Below are 14940 nucleotides of genomic sequence, written 5' to 3'. Positions count from 1 at the left end.
ATAAATTTTTTTTGATAGACTCTGTGAGAGTGAAATTGTTTTGCTTTACTATACATGTTTTTTTTTTTTTTTTTTTTTTTTTTTGCTTTCTCAGTGGAGGGGAATAGACATTGCAAAATGGAAAGGAAGGAATACAAACCTTAAAATAAAATAAAATTGAATTAAAATTTTATTTAAATAAAAGTGTCATCCTTAATTTCTCACTCTCCTTTTCTCTCCCATATCTAATCTTTTTGCCAAGGCCTGTCAATTTTGCCTTGTAACATCTCACATGTATGCACTTTTCTCTTTTCTTACATTGTTACTACACTAGTGCAGACCCTTATCACCTCTTACATGAACTATTGCAGTAGCCTGATGCTGATTTCTCTTTCATAAATCTCTCCTCAGTATAATCCATTTTCTACTCAGCTACCAGAATGATCTTCCAAAAGCACAGATCTGACCATTGTCACCCCTGCTCAATAAACTATAATGACTTTCTATAATCTATAAAGTCCTCTTTTTGGTATTCAAAGACTTTTATAACATTTCTCTCAAGTGATTCAATTCCTCACTGTGATCTAGTGATATTGGCCTCCTTGTTGTTGCTTTGTTTAAGACATTCCATCTCTACCTGTTGCTAATTTTTACTGTCTTCTATGCTTGGAAATGTCTTTCTTCATCTCCAGAAATGTTGGCTTCCCTTTCTTCAAATTCTAGCTAAAATCCCACCTTTCATATAGGAAGCTTTTTTTTTATCTCCCTAAATTTAAATACATTTTCTGAAAGATTATCTTTAATTTATTCTGTATATATCTTATTTTTGTTTGAATGTTACTTCCCCCATTAGACTTTGATCTCCTAAGATTTTTTTCCTTTCTTTTTTATTCCTAGCTCTTAGCACAGTGTCTGTCACACTTTATTCGAGTTTATTGATTGACTAATCATTAAGTGAGAACTTTATCAAGAATAGATCATTATTAGTGATCTATTAACTATTTTATTTTTTAATAGTTTATTAGACTAGCAAGTTGGGGGTATTCCATAGATACAGACACAACTGAATTTCAGCGATGTATTTGACAGTCTTTTTTATTATATCCTTAAGGAAAAGATAGAAAAATATGGCCTAAATAATTAGGTGGATTCGAGATTAATTCAATAATAATACCTGTTAGTGGTTCACTGTGAATCTGGATGTGAAGTTTCTAGTTGTAAGCTTCAGTGGTCTGTCCTTGACCTTCTATTCAATGTTTATGCCAACAAGTTAGATTGTACTATAAATTATATACCCAGCAAATTTGTCTGTGACAGGAAGCTGGTAGAGCGAGCTAACAGGAGATAGCAAAATTGAAATCTGAGGAAATTTTCATCAGCACTGTGTATGTGGCCAAGTTATCTTATATTCCATTGGTGTATGATACCATTCTTCTCCTATTTAGCCCAGAAAATGCATGCCAAAAAGGGACTCTGCAAGAGAGTGCATGACTTTGTACAAATTAACCAATACCAATGAAGAAACAATTTGTAAATGATCTGTTAATAGCTAATTAATATCATCTGATACAAGGAGACAATATTACATTACTCTTCTTTGATTTTGTCCTTTGTTTTATTTTTTTAAATATAATTTTGTAGTGAGAATTTTTCCTTGAGATCAGATCACCATCTCACGATGTATTTTGATGTCTTTAGATGTTGGGGAGATAACAATCTGAGTTTGGACATGACTTAGAAGTGTTAGTTTGGCCTAAACAATTTCTTTAGGTCTCTTCTAACTCTTATTTTATGAATTGCTAATTTAATGTAATTTGGTCATTACATAATGACAATATTACAGAGTAGGAGCATACAAGGGTACTCTAATGTAATGTTCTTCTCTAAAATATAATGTTCTCTGGGGGCAGGTTTCTTGGGGGGGGCTTCTGGAGGCAGCCTTAGTTTCAATTCAGAGTAATAATTACCTCCAATTCAGCCAGGAGTTAAAGTCCAGATCCTTTATTGTTTCCTTTTAAATCTTGTCTCCTTCTTTGGGCCCAGTTAGCTTTCTTAGAGGCCTGTCTCTCTCCTTGGTTCCTCCCACTAGTCCTTTGCCTCTGCCAGCTTCAGCCCCTAGCTCCCTCCAAATCTCCAGCCAACACAAAGGTGGAATTATTATACTATATCCCAAAGAGATTTGCAAAAAAAGAATAGGATCTACTTATTAAAAAAATATTTATAGCAACTCTTTTTGTGGTGGCTAAGAACTGGAAATTGTGGAAATGACCATCTATTGGGGAATGGCAGAACAAACTGTGGGGTATGATGGTGATGGAATATTATTGTACTATAAGAAATGACAAGCAAGATGGTTTCAGAAAAATCTGAAAAGACTTACATGAATTATGCAAAGTGAAGTGAGAAGAATCAGACAGGAGAACATTGTACACAGTAACAGCAGTGTTTTATAATAAAGAATCATAGTTGACTTAGCTTATTTTCAGCAATAAAGTGATCCAGGACAATTCCAAAGGACTCATGCTTTCTACTTCTAGAGAAAAAAACTGATTTCTTCCTCCCTTCTTCCCTCCCTCCCTCCCTCCCTCCCTTCCTCCTTCTCTTCCTCCTTCTCTTCCTCTCTCTCTTTCTCCCTCCCTCCTTCTCTCCCTTCTTTCTTCCCTCTCTCCCTCCCTCTCTCCTTTCCTTCCTTCCTTCCTTCTCTTCCTTTCTTCTTCATTCTTTCCTTTTTGTTTTCTTATACAAAATGTCTACTATGGAAAAATGTTTTACATGATTGCAGATATGGAATTTAAATCAGATTGTTCCCTATTAGGAGAGGAAAGGTGATAGAATTTGGAACTCAAGACCTTAAAAATTGTTAAAAATTCTTTTCACATATAATTGAGGAAAAAGAAAATATTGGAATAATAAAAAGAAAAAAGAATAACCTCATTATTCATTTTTGAAGAAAGTATATTAGAATCCTTGGAATTATTTTTAAATGTCTTGTATTAATTTTTTATTCCATTTATTCTTGCAGTGTTACATGGGAGCCAATGGGTGATGGTAAAAAGATTATTTCCTTGGCTGATAATCACCTGCTATTGTGGGATTTACAAGAAAGCTCAAACCAAGCTGTGGTAAGGAAAATAAATTAGAGAAGTTTCTTTCTGTTCCCTTCCTTCCTTCCTCCCTTTTTTCCTCCCTTCCTTCTCTCCCTTCCTTTTCTCCCTCTCTTCCTTCCTTCCCTACCTGCCTGCCTGCCTGTCTGCCTGCCTTTGCTTAAACTCAGGATGGTTTCTAAATTAAAACTAATTTAGAGCTTCAACATTTTATTATTATTATTATTATTATAGCTTTTTATTGATAGAACATATGTATGGGTAATTTTTCAACATTGATCCCTTGCAAAAACTTCTGTTCTAACTTTTCCCCTCCTTCCCTCCACCCCCAACCTTAGATGGCAGGTAGTCCCAAACATGTTAAATATGTTAAAGTATATGTTAAATATAATATATGTATACATATTTATACAGTTGTCTTGCTACACAAGAAAAATAGGATTTAGAAAAAAGGTAAAAATAACCTGGGAAGAAAAACAAAAATGCAAGCAAACAACAACAGAAAGAGTATAAATGCTACATTGTAGTCATTCATTTCCCAGTGTTCTTTTGTTGGGTGTAGCTGGTTCTATTCATTACTGATCAATTGGAATTGATTTGGATCCTCTCATTATTGAAGACAGCCACTTCCATCAGAATTGATCCTCATACAGTATTGTTGTTGAAGTGTATAATATTCTCCTGGTTCTGCTCATTTCACTTAGCATCAGTTCATGTAAATCTCTCCAAGTCTCTCTGTATTCATCCTGTTGGTCATTTCTTACAGAACAATAATATTATAACATTCATATACCACAATTTACCCAACCATTCTCCAATTGATGGGCATCCATTCAATTTCTAGTTTCTAGCCACTACAAAAAGGGCTGCCACAAACATTTTTACACATACAGATCCCTTTCCCTTCTTTAATATCTCTTTGGAATAAAAGCCCAGTGAGCTTCAACATTGTTAACAAAATAATTAATGACTCATTGAGTTAAGCTGTCACTCAGCAGATTTAATGACTGGCTCTTTGTCCTCTCATTGATTCTAATTATAGATTGACAAAGGTATGTATAAAAACCATACTGGAATTCTGTCATTGTAACTTCTCCCTTGGGATAATATCAGTTTGTGGGATGTGTCAGTAAGTAGTTAACCATGTTATTGTGATCCACATGGTGATTTTAATGAATTATTTTAAGTATATTGTCAGATTAAGCTCATCAGGACATAGATCTAAAGGTAGAAGGACCCACATGCAAAAAGAATTATATTTATATCAAGGGTTTTTTTTTTTATGTGACAGAGGACTGGAAATCAAGAAGGGAAGTTGTCCATCAATTGGGAAATGCCTGAACAAATTACATAGTATGTGAATATAATTGGAATGGTTTTAAATAAACCTGAAAAGACTTGAGAGCACTATTAAGGAATAAAATTAGCAGAACTAAAGAACAATTTGCAAAAAATATAGCATTGTAAAGATACTCAAGTAGAAACTTAAGAACTCTGAGCAGTGAATTAACTAGCCATGACACAGAGTGCCCATCAGATGTATATCATTTTCCTTCTGATGAACACAACATACAGACCAGGGCTATAGTTTTTGACGTGGAAAATGTAATCATTTTTTCCCCTTGACTTTATACATTTATTTTGATGTTTTCTTTCTCCCTGTGCCTCTCTGTGTCTTGCTCTCTCCCTCTCTCTCAGAAGGAGTATATATTAGAAAGAGAGAGTAGAGACAAGTTACCCTCCTCCCTCTTCTAAAAGAAGTCAGAAAAACAGAAGGAATCATATCCAAGTAGACAACTTTGAGAATTATATGTTGAATTGATTATATACTTTAAAAGAATAGCAAGCTCTATAGAATAAGAGACTTGCAGTTTCATGTATAACCCTTTCCCCCCCTATTCTACAGTGTATGGAAATGTTCATTTTATTTGATGTTTGTTTAGCTCAGAATAAAATAGAATAGGAAAAAAATTTTTAAAGGTGAATTCAGGTACTACATTTACCTTTGTATGTTTCCTTAGCTGTCAGGCATCCTGGCATACAATAGGAGGGTATATTTTGGGCAATAAAGATTGCTCTGGTATGAGCCACTTGGTATCTCCATAACTAGAATGTCTAGAAGAAACTAAATCTGATGCTTTCAGCGGGTTTTTTTCTCTTCCAACATAGTACTGCCATCTTATAATCAAACTGCTAATGTATCTTTAGACCCTAAGCTATCTAAAAATGATTTTTTGGTAGGGTGATTAATCTGTAACTTATTTTCTGCAGACACCAATTTAGTTTTCTTTCTCCTTTTTTATTCTCTGTCAGCAGTTCTGTCAATATCACTTTGTGATCTTCCACTGTAGTATTTAATACAGAAACCTTCCTATCGATTGCAACCATCTTCACACCAAGCCTCTCAATTTTTTTTTTTTTTATTGTTTGAGGATATTACCTTCTATGGTGAATCTAATCTTATGCTCCCTGCATCATTACCTTTTGCAATTAAATTGTAGATTCTATGCCATTTATAATCATTAGCAGAATTCAGGGGAGGTCTAGAGCCCACACTTTCCACAGGGTCTTCAGGTTTTGAGGAGAGGAGAACCATATTGGCTGAGATTTCCATTTCTATTTGAGCTTATTTGCCTGTAGATCAAGTAGTACTCATAAGCTACAGGAAAAAAATTGTTTTTTGCTAAGATAAAAGTGATAACAGGAAGGGAAAATAAAATAATGCTAAAGGCTCCTGTATTGGGAATTGTCTTTCTTCTTTTGCTCTTTCTGAGGAATTTCTCCAACAGACATTGAATAAGTGTATATGAGGAAAAGTTGAAGAGGTGAGTTGATCAAAGTTGTGAAAGGCCTTGAAAGCCATTCTGAAGAATATGAACATTATTTGCCAATGAGATCTTTCTAGACATTTGAATTTTCAAGATTGGCATTATCCTTGTCTTCTCATTCTTCCTTATCACAAATGTTTAATCAGTTGCCAAGTCTTATTCATTCTACTTTCATAAGATCTTTCACAATTCTTCTGTTTCCTTACATGGCCACCATCCTGGTTTAGCTTCTCATTTCATCTGTAGATTTTTGCAAATTCTTCAATTGGTCTCCCTGCTTCAGGTCTGTCTCCTCTCCAGGGAACAGGGAGGGAGGAGGATGCCACAAAGGAATGCAATGAGAAGATGTCCAGGAAGTGGTGTATAGGACTGGGCCCCAGTAAGATAAGAAAAAAACTCGCCTGTCGTCATGAAGTCATCAAGTGAAAGAGTGTAGAAAGAGAAGAGAACAGGGTACAGGACAAATCTTTGAGGTACTTTCACAATTAGGCAGTACCTTATGAATGATGATACTACAAAGGAGCAGTGACCAGACAGGTAGCAGGAAAGATAAGCAAGGGAATGTTATGAAAACATGGGCCAGAAAAATAGAGGGAAATCAATAGTGTTAAATGCTACACAAAGATCAGGAAGAATGGTGACTGAGAAGAGGCCATAAAATTTGATAATTAAGAGATCTCCAGTAACTTTGGAGAGAACAGCTTTAGTTGTGTCAGGAGCCAAGTTACAAAGTGTTAAGAAGTGACATAATGTGAAGTAGGGGCAGTGTTAGATTTTTCTATGAGTTGACTGTGAAAGGGAAGAAAGAGAAAGAACTATAGATTGAAAGAATAGTAGAATCCAACGAGTTGTTATTGTTATTGTTTGTTTGTTTGATTTTAAAGATAGGGAACAACAGATTATATTTTTAGGCAGCAGTGGAAAAAGTCAATAAATAGGGAGAGATTACATATCAGAGAGGGCAGGTAGGTGGCACAGAAGATAGAGTGCCAGGTTTGATGTCAGGAAGACATCTTGCTGAATTCAAATCTAGCCTTAGACACTTAACTAGCTGTCTCACTCAGGGCTTCCTCATCTATAAAATGAACTGGAGAAGGAAATGGCAAACAACTTTAGTACCTTTGCCAGGAAAATTGGGGTCACAAAAAGAGTTGGGATATGATTGAGACAACTGAACAACAGATCAGAAAGAAAGGATAATCATGGAAGCAATTAAGGAGGGGATAGAATCAAGTATGAATAGAGAATCTGTTCTTAGAAAGAATAACCTTTTCATTTAGACAGTGGAGTAAGAAATGAGATAATGATAAAGGTTTTTTTTTTCAAAATATAGAGGAAAAGAGAATGTTCACATAATCTCTTTTGAGCATTACAACATTCCCATGAAATAGTTGCTGCCAGTGTTATTATCCTTATTTCACAGAGAAGGAAACTTAAATTGGCCTCTCTGCTGTTCCACAAACAAGACACTTTATTCTCAGCTCTGGAATTTTCTCTGGCTTTTCCTTATGCCTCCTCCCTTCTGACTACTGACCTCCCTGGCTTCCTACAAATTATAAGCAAAAGCTCACCTTCTACAGGAAGCTTTATCTACCATCTTAATTCTTTGTGCTTTCCATTGTTATTTCCTATTTATCCTATTTATAGCTTACTTTGTATATATTTGTTATTTGTTTGTATGTTAGATTATAAGCTCTTTGAGGGAAAGACTATCTTCAGCCTCTTTTTGCATCCCTATATAGTGCAGCGTGGTAGGTATGTAATAAATGTTTATTGATAAACTGAAACCTCAGCTAGATTAAACTTGCACAAGTGCCATTGGTGGGACTGGGACTAGAATAGGCCTCCTGAATAAGAGGATGTTTCAGCTAAGCTTTGGAAAACCCAAAGAAGCCAGAATGCTGAAGTAAAAAGGGAGAGCATTTCTAGATGTTGGGATGCAACTAATGCAAATGTACAGAATTATCTGATGGAGTGTCATGTGGAGGAACAAATAAGTCAGTGTAGCTAGACTGTATAGTGTATGAAGGAGAGCAAAGTGTAAGGAGACTGGAAAGGTTGGAAGGGGATGGGTCATGAGAGGTTTTAAATGCTAAATAGAAGATTTCATATTTGATTTTAGAAGTAATTTGGAGTGACTGGCATTAATTAATTAGGGAGGTGAGATGAAATGATCAGACCTGCACTTTAGAGAAATCTTTTTGGTAGATGAATGCAGGATGGATTGGAACAGGGAGAAACTTGAAACATTAAGACCAGATATAAGCTATTTTATTTTCACAATACAATGATGAGAGCCTAGAATAGAGTGGCAGCTGTGGGAGTAGAAAGAAAGTTGGGAGAAATATTGTGAATTTAGCAATGACATCTTCTGAGAACAAGTTGGATATGTGTGATAAAGGCAAGGAAGGAGCTGAGTTTGAGATACTTATGGGACCTTGAATTGGAGATGTCAGAGATGTTCACTAAACCCATGGAAGGCAATGAAATCATCAAGTGAAGTTATATATATATATATATATATATATAACTCTATATAGAGAGTTTTATATATATATATAACTCTATATAGAGAGTTTTATATATATATATAACTCTATATAGAGAGTTTTATATATATATATAACTCTATATAGAGAGTTTTATATATATATATAGAGAGAGTTATATTTATGTAGAGAGTTATATATATATATATAACTCTCTCTCTGTATGTATATATATATACATACAGAGAGAGAGAGAGAGAGAGAGAGAGAAGATTCAGAGCATGATGTCCATAGTTAGTGGGTGTGACTGAATGAAGATCTGGGAAAGAAGATTCAAAAGGAACCAATAAGAGAAGAATAAGGAGAGAAAAGCATAACAAAAACCTGGAGAGGAGATTAACTGTAGAAAGTCTATGGAAAAATCAGGAAGGGCAAGGACAGAGAAACAGTCCTTAGATGTAGATCCTGGTAACTTTAGATTAGATAAAGGGAAATGATGCAAAATAAAGCTGCACTTTGAGGTTAGAGCTTGATTATTGCATATTGTCTTAATTTAGAGGTAGGGAGGCTTGTGGAGAGAGTTTTAAGTTAGGAAGACCTGGGGTGGCCTCCTCTTCTAATGCTTAATAGCTATGTGACTATGGGCAAATCTTTTAGTTTCTCTGAGCTGCAGTATCCTCATTTATGAAATGAAGACAATTACATCTGCAGCATCTATCTCATAGTGCTGTTCTGAGGCTGAAATGAAATAATGTGTATAAAATATATTGTAAATCTTAAAATGTTTTTTCAAGTTCGTCAAGTCAGTTTATGTGATGACAATGGTGAGGATGACATCATCACTAGATTAAAGAGATTGTACCTTATCCTAGAGGCAATAAAGACATACAGCCTTTGAACAAGAACTTGACCTGATCAGACTCATGCCTTGAAATTATTCTGCCAGATTTGTGAGGAATGCCTTGCTTTTTTTATTAGTATGTTGTAGTCAGAAACCAAGTCATGGGAGGTTGAGAAATAAGTGATTAGTGAGGAAGTGAAAGAAGGAAGCATATACTCTTCTTTCTAGGTCTTTGATAACAGAAAGATTGATAAAGTGAAATGTGAGGGTCAAATGAAGTGTGAGGTTTTTTTCTTTTTTAAAAGGTGAGGGAGAATTGGGCAATTTTGTAAAAAGTAAAGATAAAATCAATAGATAGATTTAAGGTGAGAAGGAATAATTGATGGGGAAAAGTTCTAAAGGTGTACTGACTGAATCACTGGTGAAAGTGGAGTCTTGGTAATGAGAAAGGATCATCTCATTATCTGAGTGTTAGAGCAAAGAAGAAAAGAGTGAAAATGTAGATGTTTTGAAGTGGGAATAGAAAAAATGAGAAAGCTTCAGTCATTTGGTCCTGATTTTCCTGAAAAATTATTAGTCATTTGCTGAAAAAGGGAACCAGAGATGTCATTGGTCATTTGAGGAGAGAGTTTAGAACAACTGTTATGGGGAAGGATTATTTATTTGCCGAGATAATTACAAGATTGTTGGAGTCTTTGGAGTCCAGCCTTTTAAATGAATTGCCTTTAGGGTTTTGTCCATTCTTTTTGAATATCCTCAGTTGTGGCAAATCTTTATTCTCTAAAGTTAAGATATTTTTAGGAAGTCAAAATCATTCAGACTCAGTTGTGAGACATATCATGATTAAGATGAATAATTGTGTCACTTTATAGATTCTTTTAATTTAATTTAATAAACATTTATTAAGTACTTATATTGTTCCAGGCACTGTATTAAAGTGCTGGGAATATAAATAAGAAAATTTGATAATACCTACCCTCAAAAAGCTTACACTCAATCTAACAGGAGAAGAAAACAAAAAAATTAGTTGAAAGGGCCTCCACCCTATGGGAAATGTGAGTTTCTATAAAGGAAGGCTTTGGGAGGATTTAATGCCATCTCTTGTCGTCTTGATCCATATCTTGCCATTGCATCCAGATAGCTCTGGAGGCAAAAGTGAGACAAGTGACCTTGCACAGTCTTCCCTCATTTAAATCCAATACACTTGCATATCATGGCATCACCTCCCTGATGTTGTGGTTCTCTTCAAGAATGAAGGACAAGCAACAACAGCCTTCAGTCAGAGAGGAGAGGCAGTTAGGATGAGATGAAAAGGTATATTAAAAGCTGAGTCAGTTTTCCTGGTGATGAGATTTCAGGTGATCAGCTTATGCCGTAGAGGTGAACAGTGTTTTGTGGAGTCATTTCTCTGTATTCTCACTAAATCTCTCTGGGCCTTAGTTTATTACATTGTAAAATAATGAGGGAGTTGTACTAGATGACCTCTGAAGGGCTTTCTAGCTCTAGAGCTCTGATTATATGATATTATCTACTTCACATAGGCTCACATTCCTTCCCCATTCTTAAGAAATCTTCACTTGACCCAACCATCTCTTTAAGCTGTCATCATTTAGCTCTCCTTTCACAACTAAACTCCTAGAAAATGCTGTTTACCCTTTTCACTTTCACATTCCCATTCCTGTTTTCTTCTCTCAAACTCTTGTAATCTGGTTGCTAACTCCACCAAATGAAATTGTTCTCTACAAGGTCACTGGGAATCTATTAATTGATAAATCATCATTGGCCTTTCTCAGTTCTAATGGTCCTTGAGTTCTCTGCAACATTTGGCAGTATTGACTACCTTCTTCTAATTATTTTCTCTGGTTTTCATGCTGTGTTTTGATTCTTATCCTATTAGACTAATATTTCCAAGTAATTTTTGTAGATTTGTTATCTATATTCTGTGCTTGATGCATGGATATATCCTGAATCTCCATTCTAGGACCTCTTTTCTCTATCTCGCTTGGTGTTCTTATTAATTCCCATAGATTCATTCATCTCTCTAGATAGTTGATTCCCAGATCTTATAAATATCTATTTCTCATCTCTCTCCTGCATTCTAGTCTCACATGTACAACTGCCTATTTGGAATCTCCACAAGGATGCTACATAAGCATCTTAAATTCAAAATGTCTAAAACAGCTCATTATCTTTCCTTCTTTAAACTCACCCCTGTCCCTAATTTCCCTACTGTTCTTACTATCATTTTTCTATTTATGGAAATTTAGAACTTCAGAGTTGACTCTTCATTCTCCCTCATCTTCCTCCCCTAATATACAGTTATGTGTTAAGTCTTATTTATGCTTCATCTTCAAAATCTCTTCCATCTATTCCATCCTTTTTTTTTTTTTTTTTTTTTTTAATAGCCTTTTATTTACAGGATATATGCATGGGTAACTTTACAGCATTAACAATTGCCAAACCTCTTGTTCCAATTTTTCACCTCTTACCCCCCACCCCCTCCCCCAGATGGCAGGATGACCAGTAGATGTTAAATATATTAAAATATAAATTAGATACACAGTAAGTATACATGACCAAAACGTTATTTTGCTGTACAAAAAGAATTAATTTCATCAAAGCTACCCTACTGCTGGCCTTCATCATCTCGTCTGGATCATTGTAATAGCTTCCTACTTGGCTCCTTGTTTTCTGCATCTCCTCTTGTGAACAAGCTGCATGAGTAAAAGTCTGATATCTGATTATTGTATATGGTTTTAAATAAGAGGCAGGGATTCTTAGAAGAGAATCTTGGACTTGAAGTAAGGAAGCCTGGGGTCACCTCCTCCTCTAATCTTTAAGGGCACTTCACTTTGAGTTGCAATTTCCTCTTCTATAAAATGGAGACAGTAATAGAGAAGCTTCTTTCACTGTTCAGGAAGTTTCAGTAGCTCCCCATTGCCTTTGGAATAAAACACAAGCTTCTCCATTTACTATTTAGAGCCCTTGGCATTCTCCTTTAGTCTATTTTTTCCAGCTCTTTATGCTACATTACATGATCTAGCCAAAATGTCCTACTTGCTGATCTGTGAATGGGATATTCCATCTCTTGCCTCTCTGTTTTGGCTATACTCATGCTTGGGATTCTCTGTCTCTTAGAACTTCAGTAGTCATAGATAAGTTGTATTCTGCATGATTGGAATGAGCATTCAGACTGAAGAGATCACATCTATTTTGGAGTATGGGAATACTGGATGCTACCTGATTCATCAATACCTCAAACTCAATATAGCTAAAATTAAACTCATCATCCACCTTGTTATTCTCAAACTGGCCTCTTCCTGTTCATAGTCACAACATCTAGTTCAGTCATAATATTCTTGAAATCTTGGAGTCATTTTTAATTCTCTCATCACTGTTACCCTCTCCATCAGGGTTATCAAACTTACATAAAAACAGATCCTTGTGGACTACATGTCAACTCAGAAAACCACAAATTAACATTATCAGTGTTTGGTTGCATTTTTATTTGTTAAACATGTCCCCATTACATTTTGATTTGGTTTGAAGTATTTGGAAATTTGGGGGGCACTGAATTTGATGCCTCTGTTTTGCCAAGTCTTTGTCAGCTTTTTCTTAATAATATCTATCTGCTCCTCCTCTTCTACTCATAATTCCATTCAAACTATCATCAGTGCTCAAATAGACTATTGTAAAAAGTCTCCTCCAATTCCTCTCCTTTTACAATCAAAATTGTCCAAAATCATCTCATTACTGTACAAATCTGGTCATTTTGCTCCCTTGCTAAAAAACCTTCCATGGTTTCCTCTTTACATCTTGGATAAAATTAAACCCCTTAGCCAGACATTTATGACCCAATTAACATCCTAGCTCTATTTTGATCTAATTTTCTTCATAGTTCTTCTAGGCAAACTAAACTAATAACAGTTTTCTAATTGTGTTTTGTCTTACCTAGGCTCCATTTTTTCATATAGACCTGTCTTCCTGGAATGTACTTTCCCCCTTCTATTCCCATTGAAATGCTTTTCCTTTTTGAGATCTGCCTTGTTCTGCCTCTCTTCCCTTGTTCCATTATCAGAACATGAGGTTGCCCTTCTTACCAAACTTAAATTTTTGTCCTTCATCTTACCTCTTCTCATATCTCATGCTTTTTTGATCATTCTTTCATTTTCAGTATTTCTATATCTACTAACTTCTTCCCTATTCCCTGCAAATGTGCATAGGTCTCCTTAACTGATGAGTCCCCTTTTCTGTGACACCCTTTCTGATTTCCTGGGTGAATAAAATTCTTTCTCATATTTCTCCATGAACTTTTCTCAACTCACCCCTCCCTTATATTTAGCACAATCGACTTTGTATCATACTTACTTACCTAGATGTCTTAATTTTCTTTATAAATTGCTTGTGGATAGGACTAAACTGTTTTTTTGTGATTGTATCCCCCACAGAATCTTGTTCATAACCAGTACTTAGGGTTTACTGAATTTAATTAAATGGGGAATAAAATAATTACAAAATATTAAGAATGATTTTTCTTTAATGCTTCATAAATTGTCAGTCAAGGCATTTCTAAAATAGCAACAAGCTGTTTTGAACAATGTCATTCACTGACAAAATTTCAGTTATGAAAAATCAACTTATTAATTAGGCTAGCAAATAAACAATAAATTGAGACCAGTAGTCTCTCATGGTGACTTGAAGTCTAAGGTTACTTTAAGTCCTAATCTGTCTTCCTGACAGCATATTATTGGGAACTCCCCTGGCAAGGGCAAAATACAGCTCTGTTTGGTGGACAGCTAATGTGGAGATTGGCTAAGAACTCTCAACTTCTATTGGGGGGAGAAGTGAAAACTGAGAATGTGGCCTAGAAGTGAGAGTCATGCCCCCTCTAGTAAGGAAAACCATTCTATTCAAAATCTACCTGGTTAAGCTTCTTCTTTGAGAGTGAGGTTGCCCCAGTTTTTTATTGGAAAAGTCTCAAACAAAAGTTGATCCTTGTTAACATAGATAAGTTGTTTGACTTCTTTTTATGTAATAATAGACTCAGAGCCAGCTTTGGGAGAGGCTGCAATATGATCACATTCCTCAGCTAGTTCCTGGAAACTTTTTTTTTTAATGTGATCTAAACTAAAAAGTGGGGATTTTAATTAGAGAAAGGAATATTAAAAATTATTTTTAATAACCACATGATATAGCATTATAATACATTTTCTTCAGATCATGTATAACATCTCTGTAACTTAGTAGATAATCATCAAAGATTATTATGGTTAAAAAAAAATAAAATTAAGTCATTATTTTGTAATCAACCTGGTAGTAATCCTCTCTTTTCCTTGGACAGCAGACATTCCCTCTTCCCCCTACCCACTGCCCAGTGTTTGAAGCCTTTCTATCTTGATAGACTCTCCCATAACTATCATTCTATTGACAGCTTTTGTGAACCCAGTCTTGCCTGTACATTTTGATGAGGTTTTAGTGGCATCATGGAGTATTCTATTTTTGTATTCCTAGCATCTAGGATAATGCCTTGTATGTAGTATGCACTTCATAAAAGTAAATTATCTTCACTTGAATCATTGGGAGAAGTACTTAGCATCTTTTCTTTAGTCAAATAGTTTGAAGGTTTGTATTCATTTAAATGTATAAAATCTAGTATGTTTATCTTTAAAAAAATTATTCACATTATTTTATAATCATGC

The 14940-nt window shown here is 35.0% G+C and overlaps 1 protein-coding gene across 2 annotated transcripts in view; it reads left to right on the top strand.

The window, feature by feature from the left end:
- The window catches only part of EIPR1 (EARP complex and GARP complex interacting protein 1), a 202093-nt gene that overhangs the window by 169045 nt on the left and 18108 nt on the right, over window positions 1-14940 (top strand). For both annotated transcript variants that reach the window (XM_012539894.3, XM_023494661.2), the window contains one exon: window positions 3002-3101. In XM_012539894.3, the coding sequence (XP_012395348.1) occupies window positions 3002-3101 (100 nt within the window). The remainder of the gene's footprint in view (window positions 1-3001; window positions 3102-14940) is intronic.

This window comes from Sarcophilus harrisii, chromosome 2 (genome assembly GCF_902635505.1).
Source record: "Sarcophilus harrisii chromosome 2, mSarHar1.11, whole genome shotgun sequence".
NCBI classification, from domain to species: Eukaryota; Metazoa; Chordata; class Mammalia; order Dasyuromorphia; family Dasyuridae; genus Sarcophilus; species Sarcophilus harrisii.
Note: the sequence above shows the minus strand (reverse complement) of the source record. Positions and strands in the feature narration are given on the sequence as shown.